This window comes from Dendropsophus ebraccatus, chromosome 2, assembly GCF_027789765.1.
Source record: "Dendropsophus ebraccatus isolate aDenEbr1 chromosome 2, aDenEbr1.pat, whole genome shotgun sequence".
Taxonomy (NCBI): Eukaryota; Metazoa; Chordata; class Amphibia; order Anura; family Hylidae; genus Dendropsophus; species Dendropsophus ebraccatus.
In genome coordinates this window covers 126,918,217-126,944,841 of record NC_091455.1, presented here as the reverse complement: position 1 = coordinate 126,944,841, position 26,625 = coordinate 126,918,217, and the positions used below count along the sequence as shown (strand labels likewise).

The 26,625-nt window shown below is 39.2% G+C and overlaps 1 protein-coding gene across 10 annotated transcripts in view; it reads right to left on the bottom strand.

Annotated features, from left to right (window-relative positions):
* LOC138783491 (poly(rC)-binding protein 3-like) overlaps positions 1 to 26,625 on the bottom strand; it is a 531,869-nt gene that overhangs the window by 43,804 nt on the left and 461,440 nt on the right. For all 10 annotated transcript variants that reach the window (XM_069958249.1, XM_069958250.1, XM_069958253.1 and 7 more), the window contains 5 exons: positions 23,816 to 23,950; positions 16,185 to 16,208; positions 16,055 to 16,087; positions 7,232 to 7,348; positions 30 to 161 (listed from right to left, as the gene is read on the bottom strand). In XM_069958249.1, the coding sequence (XP_069814350.1) occupies positions 30 to 161; positions 7,232 to 7,348; positions 16,055 to 16,087; positions 16,185 to 16,208; positions 23,816 to 23,893 (384 nt within the window). In that variant the 5' untranslated portion in view covers positions 23,894 to 23,950. The remainder of the gene's footprint in view (positions 1 to 29; positions 162 to 7,231; positions 7,349 to 16,054; positions 16,088 to 16,184; positions 16,209 to 23,815; positions 23,951 to 26,625) is intronic.

Sequence of the window (26,625 nt, the reverse complement as noted above, 5' to 3'; positions counted from 1 at the left end):
ACAAAATAAATATTTAGGATTATTCTTACCTCTCTGATTTCTTTTATTTTTGACCCCCCTTTTCCTATAAGGGATCCACACTGACTTGCAGGGACAACAAGCCGTAACGTTACAGGTGGTTTGCTTGTAACTGTGCTATTTGTCATGGAAGCATTGATATCCTGCAATGACAGGGAACATACATATTCAGGCGAGTCATATAGAAACTAAAATAAAAAGATAACAAGCAACTATAATAGTACTGTATAGTTGGATGTAATAATATGTTTTTAATATCATGATACCAGATAGCATAAGACATTTTACAGATGTACTCAAAATATGTTATTCACTGTTTTCAACTATTAATGATATTAGGACAATGTGACTGGTTCGGCCTTTTCTTGCCTGTTACTTCCCTTGGCATCACTATAGGTATTACAATGGATTAATTGCACATACATCAAGGATAAGAGGCTTCTTATGTATAACATGTCTACCCCTGACTAAATCATTGCCTCCACTGGACGACCATTTTGTCACCTTGTTATATATTCAAGGAGACAATAGCACGGTTCCTCCGTTTATTATGTTTCCATACCAATGACTTGTTTTGACTGGATTAAAACATGCTAGAATAATTTAGCCGGCTTGTCTGAATGGTATTAGTTGCCTGATTTTAATAATATAAGTGACACCTGTTGAGAAATGCTTTAAGGGATTAACACAAATCCTTCAATAATTCAGAAAACCAAGAGATACAGTAATCAGCAGCTGTCCTTTCCTTAGCTGTATAAATGTTGCTGTAAACCATAGCAGAGAAGCTTTCTGAATTATTCTTATGTGACACTGGTTGGGCTACAAATATCTGGATTAGCCTGTTACACATTTTAAGGGACATCTCTATACCACCAGCTTTGTGTGCCATTACACAAATCTGGAGTCGATCCTAAGCTATGTTCCCACTTCAGCAAAATATCGGGGAAGGCGGCCGTCTTGTTACTTGGACGGCCGATAATAATGATCAGAGACAGCCGCCTTCCCCAACATTATTCATTAGTAGGAAAATAGCGCTATACTGTTTATTTTATGAACACCCCAAAAGTCTTTACAAAAGATTATTTATTTCACAGAGAATATAAGTAATCACTAAAACAGACAGGTCATGAAAAGGTCACCCTCTGAACTTAAAGGGGTTTTCCAGGTAACAAAAACAATATTCTAAATGATCCCCCTTCCCAATAACATCCTATGTCTAATATACATGTATAACCTATCTTGCACCCTTTTCCTGTTTTTTTTCCCCTCATTATCGACTTTGGACATGTAAAATCCTCTACTCTAGGTCCACTCAGACCACACTCAGCTCCATCTTTCCCTCTCCCTTTGTGGTTAGCTGTCTATTGACTTGGTAACCCGACCCCCAGGAGAAATAATCTGCATTATCTCCATGCATCCTTACATGTGTCCCTGAGCCTAGGTCTCTGTAATATGAAACGTTATAGTCCTATCTCTGCTTGCTGTCAGTAAATGCAGGCATATGTACCTGTCACTGTTCTGTATATTTTAAGTGTCATACATGTTCTTAGAGTCTGGATGGAACTAGAATGTTCTCATTCACACTACTCCTACTAATCCTACACTACACCCCCCACAACAGGTAAACAAACGCCTGCTATGCAGTACATAGCTACACCATGCGTGCGTCAGCTCTGCTACATCATCAGCTAGTATGGAATATATATTGGGGGGATGTGATGCAAAATCTGTGAAAAAAAAAACAGTCCTGTGTTTACTGTCTAATAGTAATGACAACAGTGGGCAGGAAAGCTAAAAGGGCGATTACCCAAATGGACCAATCAGGAAGATGCATGATGGGAAATGTAGTTTCCTATCTTGGATATAGATCGGCTTTTAGAAAAACTTGTACCTCAGGAATGGCAGCAGCTAGAAAGACAGAAAATGGCTCAAAATACTCAGGGGGACTTGGTGAGTAAGACCAGCCAGCATTTAATTTTTTCACTCTTAGGTGAATAACGAAAAAAAAACCTTTGTTGATACATACTAGAAAAACTTGCAAGAAGCTCCTTTTTTCTAACTAAAAGCTAATAATAATAATAAAAATAATAATAATAATAATAATAATAAATGTGCATAGCACCAACAGATTCCACAGTGCTTGAACAAAAGGGCTTAATGGATTTTTATTGCAAAGCATTCAGTCCTTGGGCGAAAAACTGCAGTATTGGCCATCAAAGTCTGTCAGTTTTTTTTTTTTTTAACAAAGATTAAACCAACTAGGGCTGCAAATGAACAAGCACAAGCAAGCAAATCTGCCATTGACATATGCATGCACCAGAACCTCGAACACATCTAAAAATACAAACAGGTTAATGAGCTACAAACACATATAAGCTTCTTGACCCTGAGTTGTTTCAGTAAAAGCAGGCTGGAATGTATAAATAAGCCACCATGCTGATGTATGGAGTGAAGGGAAGAATGTCATTTCAATTGGTACTAAGAAACAAGTGCCATGGGGTCACAGCCAACGAAAGAAGAACTTGTTCCTGACAGCCATGGGAGTATAATGTTCAGATGGGGAGTTCTAATTATAGCTGGAAGATAATAGCAATTCAGAAGTGTGATAGGAATGTACAAGACAGACACCGGCAGAAGCTGTGACATACAGCTGTAAAAACATATCCTTAGCTTCAGCATTGTCAAACTGTAGGGGTACCCTAGAAAGTAGGTTTTTTTTTTACACAATACTTAAATAAAGTCATATTACTTTGTAATATAACTTCAAAAAATAAAAGTAATATTTTTTTTTCATTTATATACAATTGTACGTTGAGTGGCAGCAGAAAGGGGCAACACAGTCTTCTCTGCTGCCAACCTGTGTTGGGAACTGCAGGGTTGTCCAAGCCCTGTATATTGTTATGGGTTAGAAGATACAGTGAACCAAGGGAGTCTAGCTTTCAGCAGTGGATTACTGTCACCATTCACTATTAGTAAGGTTGTAGCACCTGCTGTGCTCGTTTGCTCATTGCCTGTCTGTTATTCTTTCTGATGCATCATTCATTACAAGGCACTATGCTGAACAGACCTCATTCTTCCCTAAATGCCCCAGTACATATATATCAGGAGGATGGTGAGGTAAGCTGTAGGGGCTGGTCACAGTTGGTGCAATAGTCTGCTGTAAATGAGATGTTCTGCAACAGCCCAGGGTGGGATGTGCTGTGTGAGGGCAGTAGGCAGAGCAGGAGAATTGTGATAAAGTGCTGAAGGAAAGCAATGCATTCTGGATATTGTAGTACTAAGAAGCTGCTAAACCAGGAAATACAACTAAACAGTACAGGACTAATACCAAACAAGTAGATTTTTGGTGGTGGTAGTTTGGGAACTGGGGCAAACAGGTAAGCCATACTATAGGCTTCGGCAGCATTTTAATATTTTTTTTTTACCTGATGTCGGGGCGTCCCTTCAGGAAAAAAAAATACTGAAAATAGGACTTTTTCATCTACTGTACAAATATTTAAATGGCAAAAGGGAAAATCAATGGAAAGTTTAAAAGTGTAAATATAATTTTATGGCTTCTCCACAACATGTAAGGCTTTGTGAACTGTGAATGTACAGAAAATATGTCACCATGCATGGATTACTCCCATGCCTAAAATTCCTATCAGTGGTGTCAATGTAACCAGAGCTTCACAGGTTCAAATCCCTGCTTAAATAATTTGACATGGTTTACATTGCAGCACCACGACTAGTCATACTTTTCTCTTGTAATTCTTTGAAGAGTCAAAGTGTGGAGTGATCATTAATTTTGCTACAAGTCAAACAAAAGACTTTGTAAGGTTCCTTTTACTACTGAAACTACAGTACTTCAATAACTCACCTTATCATAGGTAGAAGGAAAAACAATGTATATATATATATATATATATATATATATATATATTAATCCCTTGTTCATACTTCTAGTTCTTGAACTCAATTTATGATATTGGCTTAAAAAAAGATTAAATAACTGATTGTGGTGTTTAATATATGTCAATAATCTAAAGTTTCTATGAAACAGTAGGGAGTACATTGTAAGCACTCATTACCCCAGTTTCTTAGGCTGTGTTCACACAAAGCATTTCTTAAAAACTTTTTAAATAGATTTTTGCTATTATTTTCCTGCTTTTTGGCAAGAAATGTGCAGTTGTGGTAAAATGCGATTCAGTCAAAATTAGCGGTTAAAAGTGCCGCAAAGATGCAAAATAAAACATCAGTATATATTTGCGGACCATATTTTTTGCATGTAACAGAGATAATGGCCACAAAAAATGTGGATCCCGTACACTATTGGTGTGTCTGTGCCACAATTATAGTTTTTGCGGTGCAGATTTTGGCCTAATCACAGATCCGCAAAAATTGTGAACATGTGAACGTGTAAATAGGCACATAGAAACCTATTGGTTGTAAATATGTCCATAATTGCGGATCTGCAATCGCGAACAAATTTTGTGGACATGTGAATGCGGCCTACATTGAAATCAATAAACAATATATATATATATATATATATATATATATATATATATATTAACATATGTATATTTAGTGAATAAATCCACTAAAGTGTTTCTCCGAAATTTGTCCAGGGAACACAGATGGAATTTGGGAATGGACTGCAGGACCTTAGTGGGTTGTGTGACTGATTTGGGAATAAGTACTTGGAGAGGCCACCTAAGGCAGATGGCTGATGGCAGTTGTGGTGATGTGGTGGACATGGATTTAAATAGTTTGTTAAAAGGTGCACATATTTGCAGGCAAAGAGCAGTTTTATCTGAATGACCATGTAGTTATGGGATAAAACTGCTGTTTACCTTCAAAATTGTGCCTCCATTACTAGTCTATTTTACCACGCCTACTGCATATGAGTGTAATATTTAGCTGCATGTGGTCAGCCTTGTGGCCTTGCCCTATGGGTTGAAATAAGTTTGAAAAAATTGACTTTTAAGTCTATATTGGTTACAAAGCAGCAAAAACATAGCTTTGGGGACATGCCAAATAATCCATTTTGATGTAGCCATTGTCCTGCATAGAACTTTCTAAGGAAAATAATAGTAATAGTCCTATGATTTAGATCAATGGGTATTTTAAAGTCCAAACACCAATTCGATTGTGTTTATTTCCTAACCTAATGCATGAAACATCGCATTTGTTGCCAGATAATTAACTTGGAAACTATTGATAAATTAATGCAGAATTGTATGACATTAAAGTCTATGAAGGATAAACAGCTGGTAACTGGCCTTATAAGTAATGAAACAAGTACTGTTGATCCATAATACCAATATTACACACTTTGCTTCTCTACTCTGTGCAAAACTTTTATTTCCAGAACTACATAAAATAAAACCACTTCGATGAAACAAAAAGGAAAAGAATCCTGTAGGTGAATGAAATGTATACCCTTAAAAATGTAAAACATTGACATCTATATGTAATTGAATCATACAGTAGAAAGTATGAAATTATTATTTCAATTTCAATCCGCTTTGGGACCAGACTGTAAGGGCTTCTCCTTTTTTGCCATTAATGTGCATTACTGGAAGCAATTGCTTCTCCCTAAAGTCTACGGAAAGGCAAAAGAAAGGATCAAACATCTTGCAAATTGACCCATTATTCCTGTTCCAGCAGTGTTACAGCTAAAAGCGTTTTAAGTGAATAAAGCTGCTTTTTTGCCATTAGGCAGAGCATTAGGTAATTTGTGTTAGGTTCTAAAACAAACACCAGAAAAATTACCAAAAATTAGTGATGCTGTGAGAGTTTCTATATTTAAGGCGAAAAACAAGATTCTAAAAGTTTGCTCATATTCCATACCATACACAAACTGTACACGAACCAAATACACTGGCAATAAAAGGGCATAATACAGAGAACATCAAATGACTAATGTGAAACAATGGGTGACAATGTATAGAATAGTAGATGGGACTGCAGTCTATTCCAGGATCATAGATATATTTAGAACAAGGATGCATTCCTTATTCTAGAAGAAAAGCCAGCAAACAGCTTTGTCAGGGTGGGTGATGAATTATAACTCTGAATAGCTACTGTATATACTGATAAAGTCATGTGACAACTGGGGAAGAAGCCTGGTGGAAGACAAAGCAAGAAACCCTGTCCTAAATTGTTGAAAACAGGTTCTACCCCCTCCCAATAATATAATAGTTTTCTTACAGTAGATGTTACACTATTTTACATATTCACAAAGAACAACATTATAACTCTACATCTACCATGAATATCAAAATTCACACAACAAGCTCCTATTTGTTTGTGATTTCTCATGGGAAAAAACTGTACAAAAAGCTTTAATGGAGTCTTCCCATCAGAACACCTGCTGTCCATTCGCCCTATTTCTGTCCAAGTAATACATGGCTGTCAAATTGTGTCCATTTATGTGAGTCTTCATAACAAGGAGACCCTATTAAAGGGGTTGGCCACTTTAGAGTAAAATAGTTCAGTGTATAGTATTAGTAAGTGTACCCTCTGTATATACTGACAGCAGCTCCCTGTGTACTTCATAGAGGCAAAATCAGACTCCCCCCCCCTCCAGGCTGGGCTGCTCTTTGGTGTTTCTGTCCATAAGATGGCTGATATGGAGGAGCATGTCACCACGCCACGCCCCCCAGTGTCCACCACTGAGCCTGTATATGCCTATGGAGGACACTGGGGGGCGGGGCATGGTCACATGCTCCTCCATGTCTGCCATCTTATGAACCGAAACACCACAGAGCAGGGCAGCACAGACTGGAGGAGGGGAGTCTGATTTTGCCTCTATGAGGTACACAGGGAGCTGCTGTCAGTATATACAGAGGGTACACTTACTAATACTATACACTGAACAATATTACTATAAAGTGGCCAACCCCTTTAAGCCAGAAATATGATGATCAAACAATCTGCATAAATCACTAATATTCTTTGGGGGAGATTTGTCACACATGGTGTAAAGTGAAAGTGTCCCAGTTGCCCCTAGCAACCAATAAGATTCCATCTTTCATTTTCCAAAAAGTCTGTGAGGAATGAAAGGTGGAATCTGATTGGTTGCTAGGGGCAACTGATCCAGTTTCACTTTACACCATGTTTGATAAATCTACCCCTTTATGTATAATTTTTACTGCATCATGATATTTTTTCCATATATAGATGTAAGGAACTTTTCAACATACATGGACATTTTTTCTGTACTCACCTCTTCAAATTTTAGTGCAATCATTGAAAATGCTTTAAAAATGGCATCTGTTGGTCCTGTGATTGTTACAATTCTCTCTGGGCAGGAGCCTTCTGAGATGTTGATTCGTGCACCACTCTGTAATACAAAAAGAAAATACTTATGTATAAAAAATGTCTATCTATCTAGGCAAGAGGATGTCACCTCAGCAAACAGCAGTACAGTGGTACCTCTGTTCTCGACCTTAAAAGGAACCTGTCACCGGGGACGCGGGCACAGAGCCCGCCCGACCCACCGATGCAGCCCCCGGATCCTTACCCTTTCTGTCGAGTCCTGCTCCTGCAAATTACCTTAGATGAGTCCGATGCCCATAGAGAATGAATGGAGCCGTCATTCTCTATGGGCATCGGACTCACCATTGCAGAGCGCGCACGGCTTCGGGCGCTGATATCTTCATCCCGGGAACGGCTCGCCGGAAAGGGTAAGTATCCAGGGGCTGCACCGGGGAGTCGGGCGTGCTCTGTGCCCTGTCCGAGGTGACAGGTTCCCTTTAATTGGTTCAGGAGGGCAGTCTGAGAACCAAGCAGTTTTAGAACTGAGCAGTGTCTTCCCTTAAGAAATGTGTTTAATTGGTTCCATTATCCACCAATAATTACCCATAGAATCATTAATTACACTGAAAAGTGCCTTGTTTAATCACTACAGTACAGAACAGCACTATATACTGTACAGGACATTACAGAACAGGACTATACTGGACAGGACATTACAGAGCAGCACTATATACTGTACAGGACATTACAGAACAGCACTATACAGTACAGTACATTACAGAGCAGCACTATATACTGTACAGGACGTTACAGAACAGAACTATACTGTACAGTACATTACAGAACAGCACTATATACTGTACAGTACATTACAGAACAGCACTATATACTGTACAGTACATTACAGAACAGCACTATATACTGTACAGGACATTACAGGACAGGACTATACTGGACAGGACATTACAGAGCAGCACTATATACTGTACAGGACATTACAGAACAGCACTATACAGTACAGTACATTACAGAGCAGCACTATATACTGTACAGGACGTTACAGAACAGCACTATACTGTACAGTACATTACAGAACACATACCTCCCAAGTGTCCCTCTTTTGGAGGGACAGTCCCTACTTTTGAGCCATGCCCCTCTGTCCCTCTTTGCCCCTTACATGTCCCCCTTTTTGACCTAGGAATTAGATTTGCATTAATAAACTTTTTATGTTGCTCTATAAAGTGTCTGGTTTCTTACTGTATAATAGATCCAAACTTGCAGATTATTCCATCATGTGGCGCACGATGGATTCTAAAAAATTGTTAAATTCAGGCGAATCATGTGACATTATGGCCCTTTCACACATCTGTAGGTGGTATGGATGCGTTTTGAGGCCATGTTCAGTTACACATTTTTTTTTTTCTTAGACTGAACCACAGGGGTCCCTCTTTGGCCATCCAAAAAGTTGGGATGCAGAACAGCACTATATACTGTACAGGACATTACAGAACAGCACTTTACTGGACAGGAAATTACAGAGCAGCACTATATACTGTACAGGACATTACAGAACAGCACTATATACTGTACAGTACATTACAGAGCAGCACTATATACTGTACAGTACATTACAAAACAGCACTTTACTGTACAGGACATTACAGAGCAGCACTATATACTGTACAGTACATTACAGAGCAGCACTATATACTGTACAGGACATTACAGAGCAGAGCTATACTGTACAGGACATTACAGAGCAGCACTATATACTGTATAGTACATTACAGAACAGCACTATATACTGTGCAGGACATTACAGAGCAGCACTATACTGTGCAGTACATTACAGGGCAGCACTATATACTGTACAGGACAGTACAGAACAGCACTATATACTGTACAGTACATTACAGGGCAGCACTAGACTGTACAGGACAGTACAGAACAGCACTATACTGTACAGTACATTTAAACCAAGAAATGTTCAACAAAACCAGTAATTATAGTACAATAGTCACTAACTCCTCACTCCTTTACTGTATAGAGTCCCCCCCATCCCAGCACTGTAAAGAATGGGAGATGGTGGTACACTGACTGTACTACTACTGTGCTGTAACTGTATGTGAAGCCTCACCAGTGCTTAACTCACGAGGTACAACCCACCATCCATGCTTGCAAAACGTTTGGATACTGAGCAAAGTTCTGAACTCCAAGTTCTGAGTTCTGAACGTTACTGCCGGGTAAATTTTTGTTTGAATACTGAACATTGAAGCATTTTAACACTGAGGCATAACTGTATTATGAAATCAAGTGGGTTTTGGATCATTTTGATGGTATTAAACCACTTAATTTCCCTATATTACCTATATAGACAACACTCAAGGCTACTTATATGGGGGATGGGGATGGACAACACTGGGGGTACCTAAATGGGGGATGGACAACATAAGGGGGCTACCTATATGGGGGATGGACAACATAAGGGGGCAAACTATATGGGGGATGGACAATACTGGGGGCTATCTATATGAGGGATGGACAACATAGGGGACTATCTATATGGGGGATTGGCAATATAAGGGGGCTATCTATATGGGGGATGGACAACATAAGGGGGTTACCTATATGGGGTATGGACAACACTGGGGCTACCTATAGGGGGATGGACAACACTGGGGGCTACCTATAGGGGGCGGGACAACACTGGGGGCTTCCTATATGGGAGATAGGAATGGACAACACTGGGGGGTAGCTATATGGGAAATGGGGATGGTCAACACTGGGGGCTACCTAGATGAGGGATGGACAACATAAGGGGGCTACCTATATGGGGATGGACAACATAAAGGGGCTACCTATATGGGGGGATGGACAACATAAGAGGGCTACCTATATGGAAGCTGGACAACATAAGGGGGATATCTATATGGGAGATAGGAATGGACAACACTGGGGGGTAGCTATATGGGAAATGGGGATGGTCAACACTGGGGGCTACCTATATGAGGGATGGACAACATAAGGGGGCTATCTATATGGGGGATGGCCAACACAAGGGGGCCATCTATATGGGGGATGGGCAACATAAGGGGGCTACCTTTATGGGGGATGGGCAACATAAGGGGGCTACCTATATGGGGGATGGACAACATAAGGGGGCTATCTATATGAGGGATGGACAACACTGGGAGCTATCTATATGGGGGATAGGCAACATAAGGGGCCTATCTATATAGGGTAGGGAATGAAAAACACAAGGGCGGCATTGTAAAGGGGACAACACAGGAGGCATTTTTTAAGGGGGGACAACATGGGAGTCATCCATAAGGGGACAACACAGGGCCATCTATATAAGGGGGGGCAATCTATAAAGAGGACAACACAGAGGAGGCATCTATTAGGTTCACTACACAGAGGGGGACAACAATGAGGGCCATCTAAGGGTGCGTTCACACATACAGGATATGCAGCAGATCCGCAGCAGATTTGATGGCCCAGAGTTGCTTTGCATTGAGTCTGCAACTTCAAATCTGCTGCAGATTCTGTACGTGTAAATGCACCCTAAAAGGGGAACTACACAGAGGGCCCATCTATCAGGGGACTAGGGGGCATCTATAAGGGGAACTACACTGGGGGGGGAGGGGTGTATATACAATAGGGCATGCACAGAGGGGGGGCATCTACTATAGCAGACTACACAGAGGGGCCATATACTATAGGGCAGGAATAGGGAACCTTGGCTCTCCAGCTTTAGCTTTGGCTGTCCAGGCATGATGGGAGTTGTAGTTTTGCAATAGCTGGAGAGCTGAGGTTCTCTACACCTGATATAGGGGATGCACAGCTTTAAAGTCAATTAAATTGCAGCAATAATTGGACAATTTTAAAAATTTGTTAAAATAGAAAAAGCAGACGCCTTTTCTCATTTTTTGACATTGTGTGAACATGGCCCAAGACAGTTCACACTGCATTTTGGTTTCCATTTAACATATATGTGAAGGTGTTAATAGATGGTAAAAACAGATGCTGCTGTATGCTATAGAGCATAATCCATTTTCCATGGACTTACACTATAAAAAAAAAGCCTTCCAATGTATACTTTTTTTTTTACACATACAAAAGTGTATGACATTTGTGTGTACATCAAAATTAAATGTACTATAACAGAAAATAGTGAAGGGGACACATCCATCATTTATGTATGGCTAAATAGAAGCATTCCATAGTCATCAGTGCATAAAGTTACACACGCTAGGTTTGAAAAATGGGTCTGCGAGGTGAAGTCTAAAACAGGCCAGGTCCTTAAGGGGTTACCACAAGCCCCTAGAAGAACCGGTGACTTTGTACTGAATTATTCTGTTTAACAATAACCCTCATGGAGCTTTTTAGACCATTACACATGATGTACTTTCTTAAGTCTTTATAATTGAATCTAGAAGAGTTTTACTCTCCCTTTTAATCTTTGTGGGCGATTTGATTAACTATAAAGTAACTTGTGCGATGCAGTTTGCATTGCAGAGACACTTTTTGATTATCTCATTATTAGGCACAGGCCATTATTGGCTCCATGGGAAATAGACTTCATGACAAACACAGAACTCCAACCATTTTATTTCTATAGTGCATGCATTATAATGTATTTGAAAACATGTATTTTATTAGATTTTTTTCTTAAGTGCCTATAATCTCAACCTCTATGGGGGTGCAAAGGGAAAGTGGATGTTTTACATAGCCACCAATCAGATTTCACATTTTCTGCTTCAAAGGCTTTAGAGGAAACTTAGCCAGATTGGTTATTATGGGCAGCCATTTCATTTTTCCTTGCATAACTTTTAATAATTCTCCCCATTTTCTTTTATTAATTCGTGATCAGGAACCTATGCAAGCTTTAATAGAAAGGGCTTACTCATTTACACAAATACACACAAAACATTCTGTGTAATCTGCACTAAGGCTATGTTCACACTACGTATCTTTCCGGACGTAGTGCGAACCGCGAATATACGCACGTAGTTTTGAGGTTGATGCGTTCACTTGAAAGTATACGATATACGCCCGCACAGTGCACACTACGTATGAACTTACGACCGGATCGTATACGGCGTCGTGAAAAATGAACAAGACCATTGTTTGAGGACGGAAATGTTCCAACTCACGGCCGTGGATTTCCATGCGGTACCGTACGAAGTACTTATTTCAGCCAAATTGAACTTGATTTTTCGATCCAAAAGGTTCTGTGTGTTTTACTGGGCTGGGCGAAGATTTCCAAGTAAATGACCTGCCTCAGATCGCTTCCAAACAAGCTAGGGAAGCATAACTGTACTACGGGCGTATGTTTGCGGTTCGTACGCATCCAGCCGCATGTCGATTTTTCCCACGCCCGAAATTTCAGCCGCACATGTACGGCGGCGTACGAAATGCGGCCAGAATCGTACGCAGTGTTAACATTGCCTTAGGCTGCATTCACACGTTCCGTGTTCCGCACGGAACACGGACGTGGAATGCCTGTAATGGACTCGTCCACATTCGGCAGCATCTGTAATTAGATGCTGGGTGCGGGGGAACTGTACGGCTATGCACCGCGCTGTAATGAAGCAGCCATGCGGCACTACGTCATTACAGTGCGGCGCATATCTGTACAGTTCCCCCGCTCCCAGCATCTAATTACAGATGCTGCTTGGGAGGGGGGAGAGTCCGTTACAGCCATTCCACGTCCGTGTGTGTGAATGCAGCCTAAGTCTATGTTCACACAATGTCAAAAATAGAGAAAATCCATCCGCTTTTGCTATTTAAAAAGACGTCCGTTTTTGCAGCAATTTAACTGACTGCAATGCAATGCATTGAAGTCAATGGGATGACGGATTTCCAATGCACACAATGTATTGAATAACGAACGTTATGACCGCGAACATAAAAATGATGATCATGACAATTATTTTCGGAGGTCTTTTGCAAACAGTGGACGTTTTTATTAGTTGTTCACACACAGGTTTTCTTTTGTCACTGTTCTTTCTCATTACTTGAACTTTTCAATTAAGCCGCACCCAAAGGCCAATTAGTAACCCCAAACTAGAATAATGTACCAACAGCTGTCATTGCACCAAGGCAAGGCTTGACAGCAAAATGACGCCCATTATTTTAGACTAAAAATAACAGACATCATTTTAAACTAAACTAAAAAAAATGTTGTGTCAACATAGCCTCACAAGGCTATGTTTCTTTTTATTTTTTGGCCGAACTGTCATCTTTAATACATTATGGTGTGCCCATTCTTTGGGTTCACATCCTGGGGTTATGCTGTTGGTGCTAAAGTAGGGTTTGGCTTTGTAAACCCCCCTCAACACTGTGTACATCCCTGTAGATTATTAATGTATTGCTACATTTTCCTGGAAAGCATGCTGATATGCTTTACACATTACGCAATTTAATAAACTCCTAATAAGAGTAAACTATTGGGCCTTTCCTTATCATGCGTGTGTGCCACAGAAATGACAGGGCCCTATGTTAGTGATGAAGATAGTACAGGTGCATTGACATGGGATCCCAGATGCATCATCGGGCCTACACCTTTCACATCCAAACGGCACATGCGCAGGATTGGGGTGGCACCGATTAGGAAAATCCAGCCCAGGAGCGTAGCTAAGAAGAAGAAGGGTAGGGGGGAAGAACTGAGAGACGCTGTAGGCCTAGGGCACGGATGCTCTAGTTCCTGCCTCTTTAACGCTTCTCCACCTGAATAAAGGAGGATTTTTATGGAAAAGATGGCACCAGGACAGATTTGGACCCTGGGACAGGACTGAATTGACTACAGCTACTGTAAGTAACAGTACCTGTGGTTTGGGAAAGGGTGGGTAACATCTTCTTTAATTGTTCGTGTACCACACTTTTAAATTTATGCTGGCTACATGTTGGTATAGATTTTTTACATAATTTACACCAACTTCTGGTGTAAATTATAGCAAATCCACCAGTCTGTGTTTTGCGCTTTTGTAAAATAAAGAAAAAAAAAATGGTCTAGATTAATTATTCTGTGTGAAATAAAAACTGGTATAATTTGCCCAACATAACAAATCACTGCTTTATGAGCTCTGGTAAAACGAAAACCTGGGTTGTAACTGGCTGCTACAGAAAAATCTGGGTCTTAGTTTTTTCACTATATATTTTTTAAAAAGTGGGTTAAAAAGGCTATGTACAGATCTTAAAAGTTTATAGGATTTATCTGCATATGTGACCTTTTTGCTTTGTAGTGATGTTTATGGGTTCATGGCTGCTTTTATCAATAGGAACCAAGCTTTAGGTATAGAATATTCAAAGTAACATTTAAAAAAGACACCTATATACCCTATAAAATGCTGAAAGTTGCAGTCTATTTTTATAATAGTAAAAAATCCCTATGTGAACTAGGTTTTTCTGTCATTTTAAATCATTTTTTGGTGAATAACGATCATCACAGCTTCTTTTACAGCTTCCAGTATACCACTGATATTGGGACATGGATATATTACTACTTAAAGGAGAAGTTGGATGAAAATAAAAATGCCGGTCCTGGCAGGGGGACATAATGAAGAAGCTATACTTACCCATCCCTGTGTCCCTGCATTGTAGTGCTACATAACCAGCTCTGGATTTGCTGCAGAAACTCATTTTTTCTCAGCTTCCTGATATGCAACTACTCGGGTGAAAGTACCCGAGCAGTAAGATGCTGTTGGGGGTCCGGGAGTGGGACATGGCACTGCGAGGGCACAGGGACAGGTATTTATGCTTTCTTTATGTTCCCTCCTGCCCCTGCCTGCACTGGAGTTTTTATTCTCCTTTAGCTGAGCAGTTTTCTTTTCTTGTGATAATTGGAAAGTGTGGTGCAAAGTATGATGTGCTTAGTATTGTGCTGCAATAATCACCATATGGGTTGCCCAGCAAGCTTTTGAAAAAAAATAGAATAAATAACATTTCTCTATTGTAATAATACACATTTTTATTATCAATAGGCAAGGCAACAATCTGGTCAACAAATACAACGTCTAAATAAATGTAGAAGGACAGGATAGTTAGCTTGTGAATAAAAGGGTACTGATCACAGTCTGCGGGAAGAGGTAGTTGTAGTGGTTGCACATATAAATACATAAATATAGATGCTACCTTTTAGAGCCTGGCCATATGTGCAGAAACTCCTTCATTCATTGTAGTTTAGTGAAACTCATTTAATTTTACTTTATTCAAATAAAGGACATGCTTATTCCATATAGATATATAAAAAGGTCAGAATAGAAATAGAAAAAAGCGCTGTTATGTTTATTAGAAACAAACTTGCAAATCTAGCAGCATCTCTTTAAAAGCTTTATTCCTAAACTAGAATATAACATTACAGATGTTTCACAAATGGGTCCCTGTGTCTCACAATTGGGGAGCACACCCTAGGATGTGAGGGACACACAACCCTAGTGTGTAAGACACATGGAGCCAATGAGTTAATATGCTAGCAATAAAGGATAAGGAGCTAGATCCACAAGTTTGCTTCAGGGGTCAGTGTGAGGTCCATGCTCTCTCCAGAAGATTATACATATTAGATCTGTGGAATAAAGGTAGTGGTGAGGTGAGCTTTAAAATATATGTGTACTATTAGAAATGAGATGAATGATTATAAAACTGTGTGAGATCTCAGCTGAAATAATATTTGCTACCACTGAGTGACACTCTTACTCTTTTCTGGTGCTGCAGAAAATCTTTTGATTGAACGTAAACATTCATCTCGGACAGAAATTGAGAAGGATACACTGACATTTCATATTCTTACCTCCTCTCTCATCTTCTTAACCGTCTCACCTTTCTGTTATGGAAACAAAATCACAGAAAAGAAACGTTTATGGCAGGCAAGGCTTTGTAATGCATAGAACAATCACTAAATAAAATTATTCTGTACTGACCTTCCCAATGATGCTTCCCACCTCCTGCAAGAAACATAAGAAAAGGTTATGACTGATACAAATAATAATAATAATAATAATAATAATAATAATAATAATAATAAAACACCATTCTTTTTTAAGTTTTACTGGGATACAACAGTGTCTTTAGCTTCAAAGGACATCTCTTGAAATATGAATAAAGCTATGAAGCTTTCCTTGTTGCAATGAAAGAGGGCACTAAAGCCAAATGGATATGCAAAGGCGGATACTGATTAGAGGTCTCTAAAAACCTTTATCTCCGCTTACACAATACTTGTAAGTTGAATATATGTAATGTCAGGGTGATTCACTCCCACATTTTCAAATCTTTAATGAAGTTACCTAAATCAAGGCACAATCCCTACAGTAGCAATAAAATGAACTTCCCTAAAACTGTAGAAAATCACATCTAACCTTTTTATACTTTACATATATGAACTGTGTGCAGTACACTATGTCAGAGGTCAATAATTATGATTAAGTGGTATATAAAGAGGCTATCCCAACTGGGAAAGTCTTTCTCTAAAGCACAGTTATCAAACTCAGGCCCTCCAGTTGCTACAAAACTACAATTCCCATCTTGCATGGACAATCTGTGGGATTACCTAAATCAATGTTTCATAATCCTTGAAGAAATTGTTTTAGGAGTCTATAATGTTCTCAGCAATGAAAAAGCATAAAGTATCTCTAGGGCAAAGTGATTTTTATGTCTAAAACATTTTCTAGCTAATTTGTAATGTCACCTCTACATTCTGTCCAGATATCTTGCATCCATGGAATTAAGGCTATGTTCCCATTACAGGAACGAGACATCATTTAGTGGGTATAGGTGGCCGTCTATTCATAATCAATGTACTCCTCCACTTCAACAACAGGTCTTTGGGCGCAGATCCAGATGATCAGAGATACGGTGTATGGTACAATAAAAGTTATTTAAAAATTTCAAGGACACAACGCATTTTGAGATCTTGCCAGTCTCTTTATCAAGGTAGACACTGAGACAAAGAGACTGGCACGGTTTTGAAATGTCTTGTGCTGGAACTCTGATCATCTGGACCCGTAGTGGGAATACAGCCTAAATAAGGTTTTTGTTAATAATAGAAAAATTTCTATTATTCTAAAGAAGTATTTCTAAGGCCACATGACCACAAATGAGACTTTGTAATTCCCCCAGCGTCAACTGTATGGACTGGAGGCCAGTTTTTCTCTATTCTTTCCAACAAGAAAAACATTGAGCATCTCCAGTGACTTCCAGACCACTCAGCAGACGTGGGATTCAGAGAGTCTTATCGGGAGTCATTTGGTTTCAGGAGAGAAGGCAGAGAGAGGAGGAAGGATTGTTCCCTTCATGACTGCAGCATACTCATAACTAGGAGAATGCTGTGTTCTTTCAGAGCTCGTATTAGCCAGATGCACAACTTTTTTTTTTGCAATTTAGGCTATTAGGTGTGATGGACCTGTAGCTGTTATATACTACCCATATATAGGGCAGTATATTCAGCACTGAGATCTACTTTAAATGAGTTATCCAAAAACATTTTTTTTCTTTCTTTCTGAGGGAATCCCCATTAACAACCTCTCCTGCTCTAGAGAGTTCCTGCCTCGGCCAGAGATTTGAGCAGAGAGCACTGTGTCAGACTGAAAATAAAACAACTTTTCATGCAGGACATACAGCAGCTAATACATATGGGAAGACTTGAGACTTTTAAATAGAAGTAAATACAAATCTATGCTTCCTGACACCAGTTGATTTAAAAGAAAAAGATTTTCGCTGGACAACCCCTTTAACCGCAGCAACCCTCAGAAGACCTTTTGACATTAATCGGTAATGTAGTGGCATAACTGATGTATGTATTTCTTGGACTTTCGTACATTTATGTGTTTGTCATTCCTAGAATAAGAAAAGCAACACAATATGAATGCCAAAACCTGTAATAACTTATAATTTTCATTAAAGGGGTATTCCTTTATTGGAAAAGACAGGAAGCGAAAGGAAAGATGGGAAGCAACATGAGAAAATATTACTTTACTGAAAGAGTAGTAGATGCTTGGAACAAACTTTCAGCAGACGTGGTTGGTAAAGCTACAATAACAGAATGTAAATTTGCCTGGGATAAACCTATATCTAGCCTAAGATAATAAGAAGGGAAATACTAAAAGGGAAGACTAGATGGACCCAGCGGTCTTTTTCTGCCGACAATCTTCTATGTTTCTATTATGATGTGGATTTCTTTCATTTACGGTGATGATGATAATAATAATAATAATATTTTGTATAGCACAAACAGATTTTGAAGTGCTTTGTGCTGTATTTTCCCCAGCTCCCTGATTCCTCTCTCTCTGAAAAGACAACACGTGATACTCTGCCACCTGACTGCATGGCTGGATCTTGTCTCTGAGCTCAGGCCTTACTCCTGAGTAATGGGCCTACATCACCCTGATATATATATATATATATATATATATATATATATATATATATATATATATATATATTTTATTTTATTTTATTTATTTTTTTTTTTTATTGAGACCTTAAAATTGAGGTGTATTTACAGCATGCTGCCTGCTGCAGAACAATACCACAGGTAACCTCACTGATTGTGTCTTCTGCAACAATTCTGGGGGGAAGCTTGCAGAGAAGGGGGTAAGTAGGTAGAATGGATGGGCTGTGATGGAGAGTTAAGGGAAAGCAATGAATTCTACAAACTGTAGTACTATGGAAATACAACCAGGATATATACCCCACAAACAGATTTTTTTTTACAACTCTATATGCTTACGCAGCATTTTAATTTGGTTTTACTCATGTAGAATTACTCCTTTGACGTGTTCCTGTTTATACAAAACATTTAAAAATAAAAATAACGGATATATTTCCTGCATCGTTCCTTCTCAAAAATGTTATCTTAGATTATTGTCCCTGGTGATAAGTATAGATTGGGAGACTTAAGCTAGTGTGAATTAACACTTACTGGCAGATGTTCATAATATTTAAGTCTAAACTGATTGATGGATTAGAGTAGAGAGTATGAGGCTACTGAATAATCCCATCTTGACTTCCTCTATTACATTTCTTCATTGAAGAGAACAAAACAAGGGATCCATCAATAACAAAAAGCACTCAAACTGCAGATCAACCAAACTACTTATACTGTCTATCAAACCAAACTACCAGGTAAAAAGACATACTCCTATATCATATTTTCAAGATTGCCCAAGAAGTGTTATTTACTACATGGTATACCCCCATAACATTACACAATATCTACCTACAATATACAGTGGTGCCTTGGATCACGAGCATAATTTGTTCTTGGACTGTGTTTGTAATCCAAATAACTCTTAAACCAAAGCAAAATTTCCCATAAGAAATAATTGAAACGCAGACAATTGGTTCCACACTCCAAAAAGAATGATTTTTTTTTATTCTGAATAACATGTAGAACAAATGAAAAAAAAAACCCCAATAAGAAACAGCTGAATATGTGATATTATAAATTATTGCACAGTATAGCAATCAGCATGTGGTGTATAGTAAGTGCAAAAACCTGAAAAAGCAGCAGCAGTTTGTAGATACAGGATGGAAAGGCAGATCCCTATAATGCACTAGCGTAGTACAACAGGCTAGAATAGAGAAGCAGGGCTGCTGTCAGAGGTCTGTGTGGTCACATGACAGCAATGTGGAAGGGGTGTGTTTAGCATGGACCAATCAGGAAGTCAGAATAATAGACCTATGCAGGAGGACAGTGACAGAAACTTTTCTATACAGCAGTGTGAATAGCTGTGTGTAAGTGCAGGCACATTATAGTAGCAGTGTGTATAGCTGAGTGTAAATGCAGACACATTGTAGCAGCAGTGTGTATAGCTGAGTGGAAGTGCTGGCACATTATAGCAGCAGTGTGAAAGGCAAAGTGTAAGTGCAGGCACATTATAGCATCGGTGTGTATAGCTGAGTGTGAATGCAGGCACATTATAGCAGCAGTGTGTATAACTGAGTGTGAGTGCAGGCCCATTATAGAAGCAGTGTGGATGGCTGAGTGTAAGTAAGTTTTATTTATGCATTTTATGAAAACCAACAGTTACAACAAGAAAAGTAACAAACATCAAACCCCAAAGGCATCAAGTCACACAATGTAGAGTCAGGAAGCAGATCACATTATGCAGGAAATATTACAATGAAGAGTCCTAAATCCAGCATAATTATGGCAAAAACAATATATCCAAGGTCAGGCCTTGTCTGGAACAGCGACTCTCAAGGTGGAAGGAGAAAGGGTAAAAAAATGGACCCGATGCCCGAAGCCACCAATTAAGAGAAAGACACTCATAGGACGCAATCATTCACCCACCTTTCATACTCTGCGACACACCTGCCCTCCACCCCCAGGCCCTGAGAATAAACCATCCACATTGTTTATTGCTGAATTGAAGAAGCCGTATCAGGGATTGCCAACCATTGCAGCCAAATCTTGTCAAATTTTTTGGGGCAGTTTCTTTGTTGGTAGAGTACTCTATAAAGGGGGATGTACGAGTTAACAAGAGCTTTCTAATGCGATAGACAGGGAATGTCCGGAAACTTCCATGCCATGATTACCACCTTCCTGGCACAAAAAAGTAGAATACGGAAAAAAAGGCGCTTATACGTGCCAAATATAATAGTATCTATGACACCAAGTAAGCATACCTAGGGCAATAGAATCCGTGGAAAGTCACAATGCTGATGTAGAAACAGCAGCACTGATGACCAGAAAAGTAGTACTCTAGGACACGAAAACACTGAATGTAAAAAGGTTCCAGTATCACCTTGGCAACAGAAACATGTATCATCAGCTGCCATGCCTAAGTATTTTAAGCGAGCGGGAGTAAAGTAGATCCGGTGCAGAAAATGGAATTGAATAAGGATATCCCGGCTGTACTATTGATTTCTGCCCCAAAAAATTTAACGACAGTGACACAGGACGGATCGCGGCAGATTTCACGCCGCAAATTCACAGTGAAATCCGCTGTGGATCTCAAAGTGTCATTTTCATTCTTCATTCATTGACTCCTTAAAAAGCAGCTTGCAATCTACGTCTAGATGCAATCTTCTATGGGTGTGTCCCTCTAGGTTGCATGTGTGAGGTTTGCAAATATATGGATTTCTGCTGTCTTCATAAGCTTTTAAGAACCATCACAGCTTTATTCCTTTAGTTATTTCCTCTTCTGTACACAATGATCCTCTATCTCTTCTACAAACCTCCTCAACAGACTCTGCAGTGTGCTCTCATGCCTCTCTAACTGCTGATACAGACTGTATGACTTCTATTCATTCTGAGGCCTCTGCCATGGTTGGTCTCCACACTCCAAGAACGCGTTCACACTATGGAATCTGCGTGGATTCCACTGCTCGCCCCCGCGCGCTTCCGCTTTACTCTCCATCCATGCCATAGACTCCATTCTATGCTTGGGCAGATTACACCCAAAGAATTGACATGTCCATTCTTGTGGCAGATGGCGGAATCCACCTGACCATAGAATGGAGTCTATGGGACGGGCAGAGATGAGAGCAGGAGCGTGCAGGGGTGAGCAGCGGAATCTGCGGGAGCTTCTCTGCATGGATTCCTTATTGTAAACGTACCCCAAGGCTATGTTTCGACTTCAGGTACATATTGTGAAAAGGTGTCTGCCTCATTTTGTAGATGGGGGCTAGAAAAGATCATGATCATTTTCATCAAAGTGGGAACATAGCCTTAGGGTATATTAACATGATGTCATATAATCCTATTTTTTGCCGATTTCGGTAGTTCTGGTGGAATTTTTTGGTATTTTGCCCCCAAATCACAACAATCCTAGTAATAAACTGCAAAGATATATGTTTTTTGGGCTATATACGAAAGCTTAACTGACTACGCTTTTGTACACAGAAAAATTAACCATTAAAATGAAAACGTATACAAGAAAACGCAGTGTGAACACAGCCTTAGAAGCATGAGGATTGGTGTGGGATCCAGCACCCCAGGATAGTATAATAAAACTAGACTTTATTTTATTACAAAGTTAAAGGTTCATAGCTGGTAAGAGACTCATAAGACAAAAGCACAAAAAAAACTTTTTGAGGCACCAGCTTCACAGTATTCTCCTAATCCACTAAAATCTATGTTTTCATGCCGCATTGACAATAACTGTATCGTTATACTGTAAAGGTCATAGGCTTTCATCACAGAGTAGTAATACAAGTGATTACCTGGAATTATAATAGTAAATTAAGACAGCAAAATGGACCTGCTCCCTGGAACACGACAGTTTCCATCCCCCTGTAATTGTATGCCTAATCTGATTTCACAAGGAGTTAACGTACTGTGATTGAATACAGGGGTGATTTTTTATAAACCCATGACATACAAATCCAGGATAATGGTGCTGCTGGCCCTTGCACTATAAATAAGTAAAATCATTGCTATACACTATCAATGGCTGCCGTTTGTTTAGAAATTGTACATAGACAATTGGGTCCTTTCCATTCACAATTTCAAGGTGAGGTCTTATAGGTCTTTCTCTGTAGGATTGTGACATAAAAGAATTGTCACACGCTGTATTACGGAACTATTCTCCGCTAGGAGTATTACCACAAGGTCTCACTACAACCCCATACAGCCTCTTGTATGAAGCCCAAGGCTTAATATTATAGACGACAATTATTACAATGTTTCAGGAAATTATGATAGGCAAGGGCATTTAGGATAAAATACCGTGTGTAATTCTTACTATCACTGTGAAATGATTTTGGTTACACAAAAAACTCAGTAAAATAATAAATATTCAGATGCAGATAAGAACAGAAAAGGAAATATGGATAATCAGTGCACAAATATCCAAACAAACAATCCAATTCCAGCTTTTTTCTAGTTATATGTTCCATTTGAAACCAGCACACATCATAGACACTTAGGCCAGATTCACAGACTCTGAGCATGGACCATATATGCTATGGACTGGATGTTGAAACTCCCAGCATCATCATTCATTATAATGCCATGGGCAAGATGATGCCATGACGAAACTGTGTTAGTACAGTAAAACAAAGATTTAACTATTTCGGAGCATTTGTGAGAATTTTACAGCCCTGGAGAATATCTGCTTATTTGCATAAAATTTCTTAGGCCAGTTTCACATATACTGCATCCTCTGCGATGTTCTGTCCTGTCATTTCCTATTAATCAAAATATCGCCTGTAATTATAGGGATATACTAAATTAAATTAACTTATCCCCTATTGACATGTAAGGGAATAGATGGCAGCAGTTGGAGCCTCGGTGATCTTTAGGACAGGCCGGAGTCTCTGTTATGAATAGAACGGCCAGTTTTGCAGGTATACCATCATTTCAGCAACTCCATAGACAATAAATGGAGACTTGAGGCCCCACCCTGGAGATTGCATGGGAAGTCCCATTGGTCAATCCCCTCGCTATCTAACATTTCCCCTATCCTTTGGATATTATTTTAACTTTAAAATTACATCTTTAATTAAATAGTATCTATAAATGCTTTATCTTAAATATTATAGTTAAAAAACCAAAGACATTATAAAGAATTTGCTAAAAAAAAGGGTGCCTTCTTGTAAGAGAAATTACCTTTCCATGCATTAATAACCGTATGGTCAATGTGACGTTAAGACCCCCTTCTGGAGCATTGACATCGTTGGTGTTCATTTCCGGCACTTCTCTTTGACACCTGACACCAGACTGCTATCTTCTTTTTTATGTAATCTGCAGGGAGCAAAATTCAAATGGTCAGTAAAGCAGTATAACAAAAACAAAAGAAAATCTAGTGACCTGTATAAATTGTTCCAACTTCAAAGGACATACATATTATATAGTAAGAAATCGCCTTTCTTCTCTAGCCACAATCAGACTTAAAGCACTGGGTTTACTGCTGGGGCTACACAGCGATTCTGGCCGTGACAGGGGTAACCGCCAGATTCCACACCCTGTAGATTGCAGAGAATTGTACCTAATGCACGTAAATGATGTTGCAAGAAATCTGTCATCCAACATTATCCCATTCACGTACATTAGTGGTGGTGCTGTGCAATCACCCATGTTGTGGTCAGAAATTGCTGTCTAGTCCCATTGTAAATGAGATTTTTAAAGTCATTCATTTAGGCCCTAGTCACATCACGTTAGGTTGTCCTGTTTAAGTGTCAGTTTGATTTTTTTTGCATACAAATACAGTACAGGTTTCATTAAAAATGGTTTAAAATGATGCCGCCATCATGGTTAATAGTGTCTCTTGGCTACCAATTGACATCAGGATTTTTTTTTACAACTGGACCATTTAAATCTATTTGATTGTAAAGGTCTATGGAAAGAGCATAAGCATTCTGTAGCATCCTGTTGCATCATCCTGGCTTTTTTTTTCATAAACTTGCAATTTAAATTAACACCTAAAAATATATAATGAAAAAAACTAAATTGGACATTTCAACAGGATGGAGAAAATGTGGTGTGAACCTTGTGATCCTGTCTGCAATTATACACTCAAAAATTACATTTTGCAGTGACAGCAAATAAATGCAAAGACGACATATTTCACCCTTCAAAAACACCTATGAATGCTCAACTGAATCTTGGCAATCTAGCATGTGTAACTGAGAATACAACAGTGATCCCATTTGTTTTCATACTTTTAAAATTACAGGCCTTTGTCTTGCTCTATGTTATAGAAATTGTTTGGCAACCAGCTGACAAAACTGTGCATGAAAATAAATATTAGGCAATATTGGGAAATACTGGAAGTAGTAGGGAATTGGATCAGCTCACCTGGATATGGCAGACAGCTAGTTCACTGTATGCTGTGGGGGGATGGGTGGGTGCACGGATCCCAAACGCGGCCGGCCGTGGATTCACAAATAGGAACAAGCGAGGAAAAAGTGTACGGTCCAGCACTCCAAGGCGTTAGGGGAAGATGAATTAATAAAACATAACTTTTAATCTATGCTGTTAAAATAATGCTTTAAAACCAACGCGTTTCGCGCCATGGCGCTTAATCATGGCGCGAAACGAGTTGGTTTTAAAGCATTATTTTAACAGCATAGATTAAAAGTTATGTTTTATTAATTCATCTTCCCCTAACGCCTTGGAGTGCTGGACCGTACACTTTTTTCTCGCTTGTTCCTAATATTGGGAAATAGTCTCCAGCCCCCAAAAGCATATGAGGCCTAAATAGTGCTCATGCATACATAGGGCACAGGAACATGAAATGCGGCACATACCACATGGACCAGGGCCGAGCTCATTCTGCTCCATGATGCAATAACATTTAATACAGCATGTTGGGGGTTATCTATGTGAAGCTGGGCAAAAGGCACATTAATAAGAAATGTAGGTAGCTTTTGGACAGCCTCACATGGATTACTACCCCTTCCATGCTGCATTAAATAAAACTTAAAACTTGAACTTAAAAATGTACTAATTTAATACTTGATCAAATATAGCAAGCTAATTTTTAAGTTAATAATTTTGTATGGCCATCAAATATCCATAGCCTTTAGCAGAAAAAAAGGTCCTCACCCCTGTTTTACCGCATTTATTTATCTCTATGACATTTCATACCTGTAATAGAGCAAGGGTACATGGCTGAATATTTTACATGCATAAATAATAAAACAACAGTAACATGGGGTCACAGTAACATGTTGGCCACAAATAATGTTTATGTACAATATTTGCAGGCGTCATAAAGGTTTTTGCTGTAATAAAGCTTGTAAAGTATCAGTCAAGCATAATAGGTATAATAGGGATCAAGCACAATTAACACTTATAAGCTATGTTCAAATATTTTTTTTTCCCTGTCTGTTATTGTTTTTATAAAATGGCGTCTGTAATTTTGCGCTGTTGGAACATTATTCAGGTCCTTTTGGGTGTGTTTCTTTATAGAAGATCCATTAAATTAAGTAGTCGGTAAGATGGTGAAAGGACAGTTAAAATAAAACAATGTGTGTGAACAACTAAAAATAACATCCATAATTGTTATGAACACTATTTTGAGAACTCTGCAAACAACGCCTGTTACTTAATATATTATGTCGGAGATTTATCAAACTGGTATAAGCGAGAAATGTCTTAGTTGCCCCTAGCAACCAGATTCCACCCTTCATTTTTCAAAGAATCTGTGAGGAATGAAAAGTAGAATCTGATTGGTTGCTAGGGGCAACTAAGACAATTCTACTTTACACCAGTTTGATACATCCCCCCCTATGTGTATTTGGGGGGGGGACAGCAAAGTGGGGAGGAGGCGTGGCCTGCTCCTGATAAATCATTACACAATTCTATACCTGCTGAAAGCACATATAGATTTGTTGCTCAATGCCTGCACCATGCGCAGGGCCGACCGGCTTTACTAAGAGGTTTGTGCCTCTTAGTAAATGCGTCCGGGAAAAAGG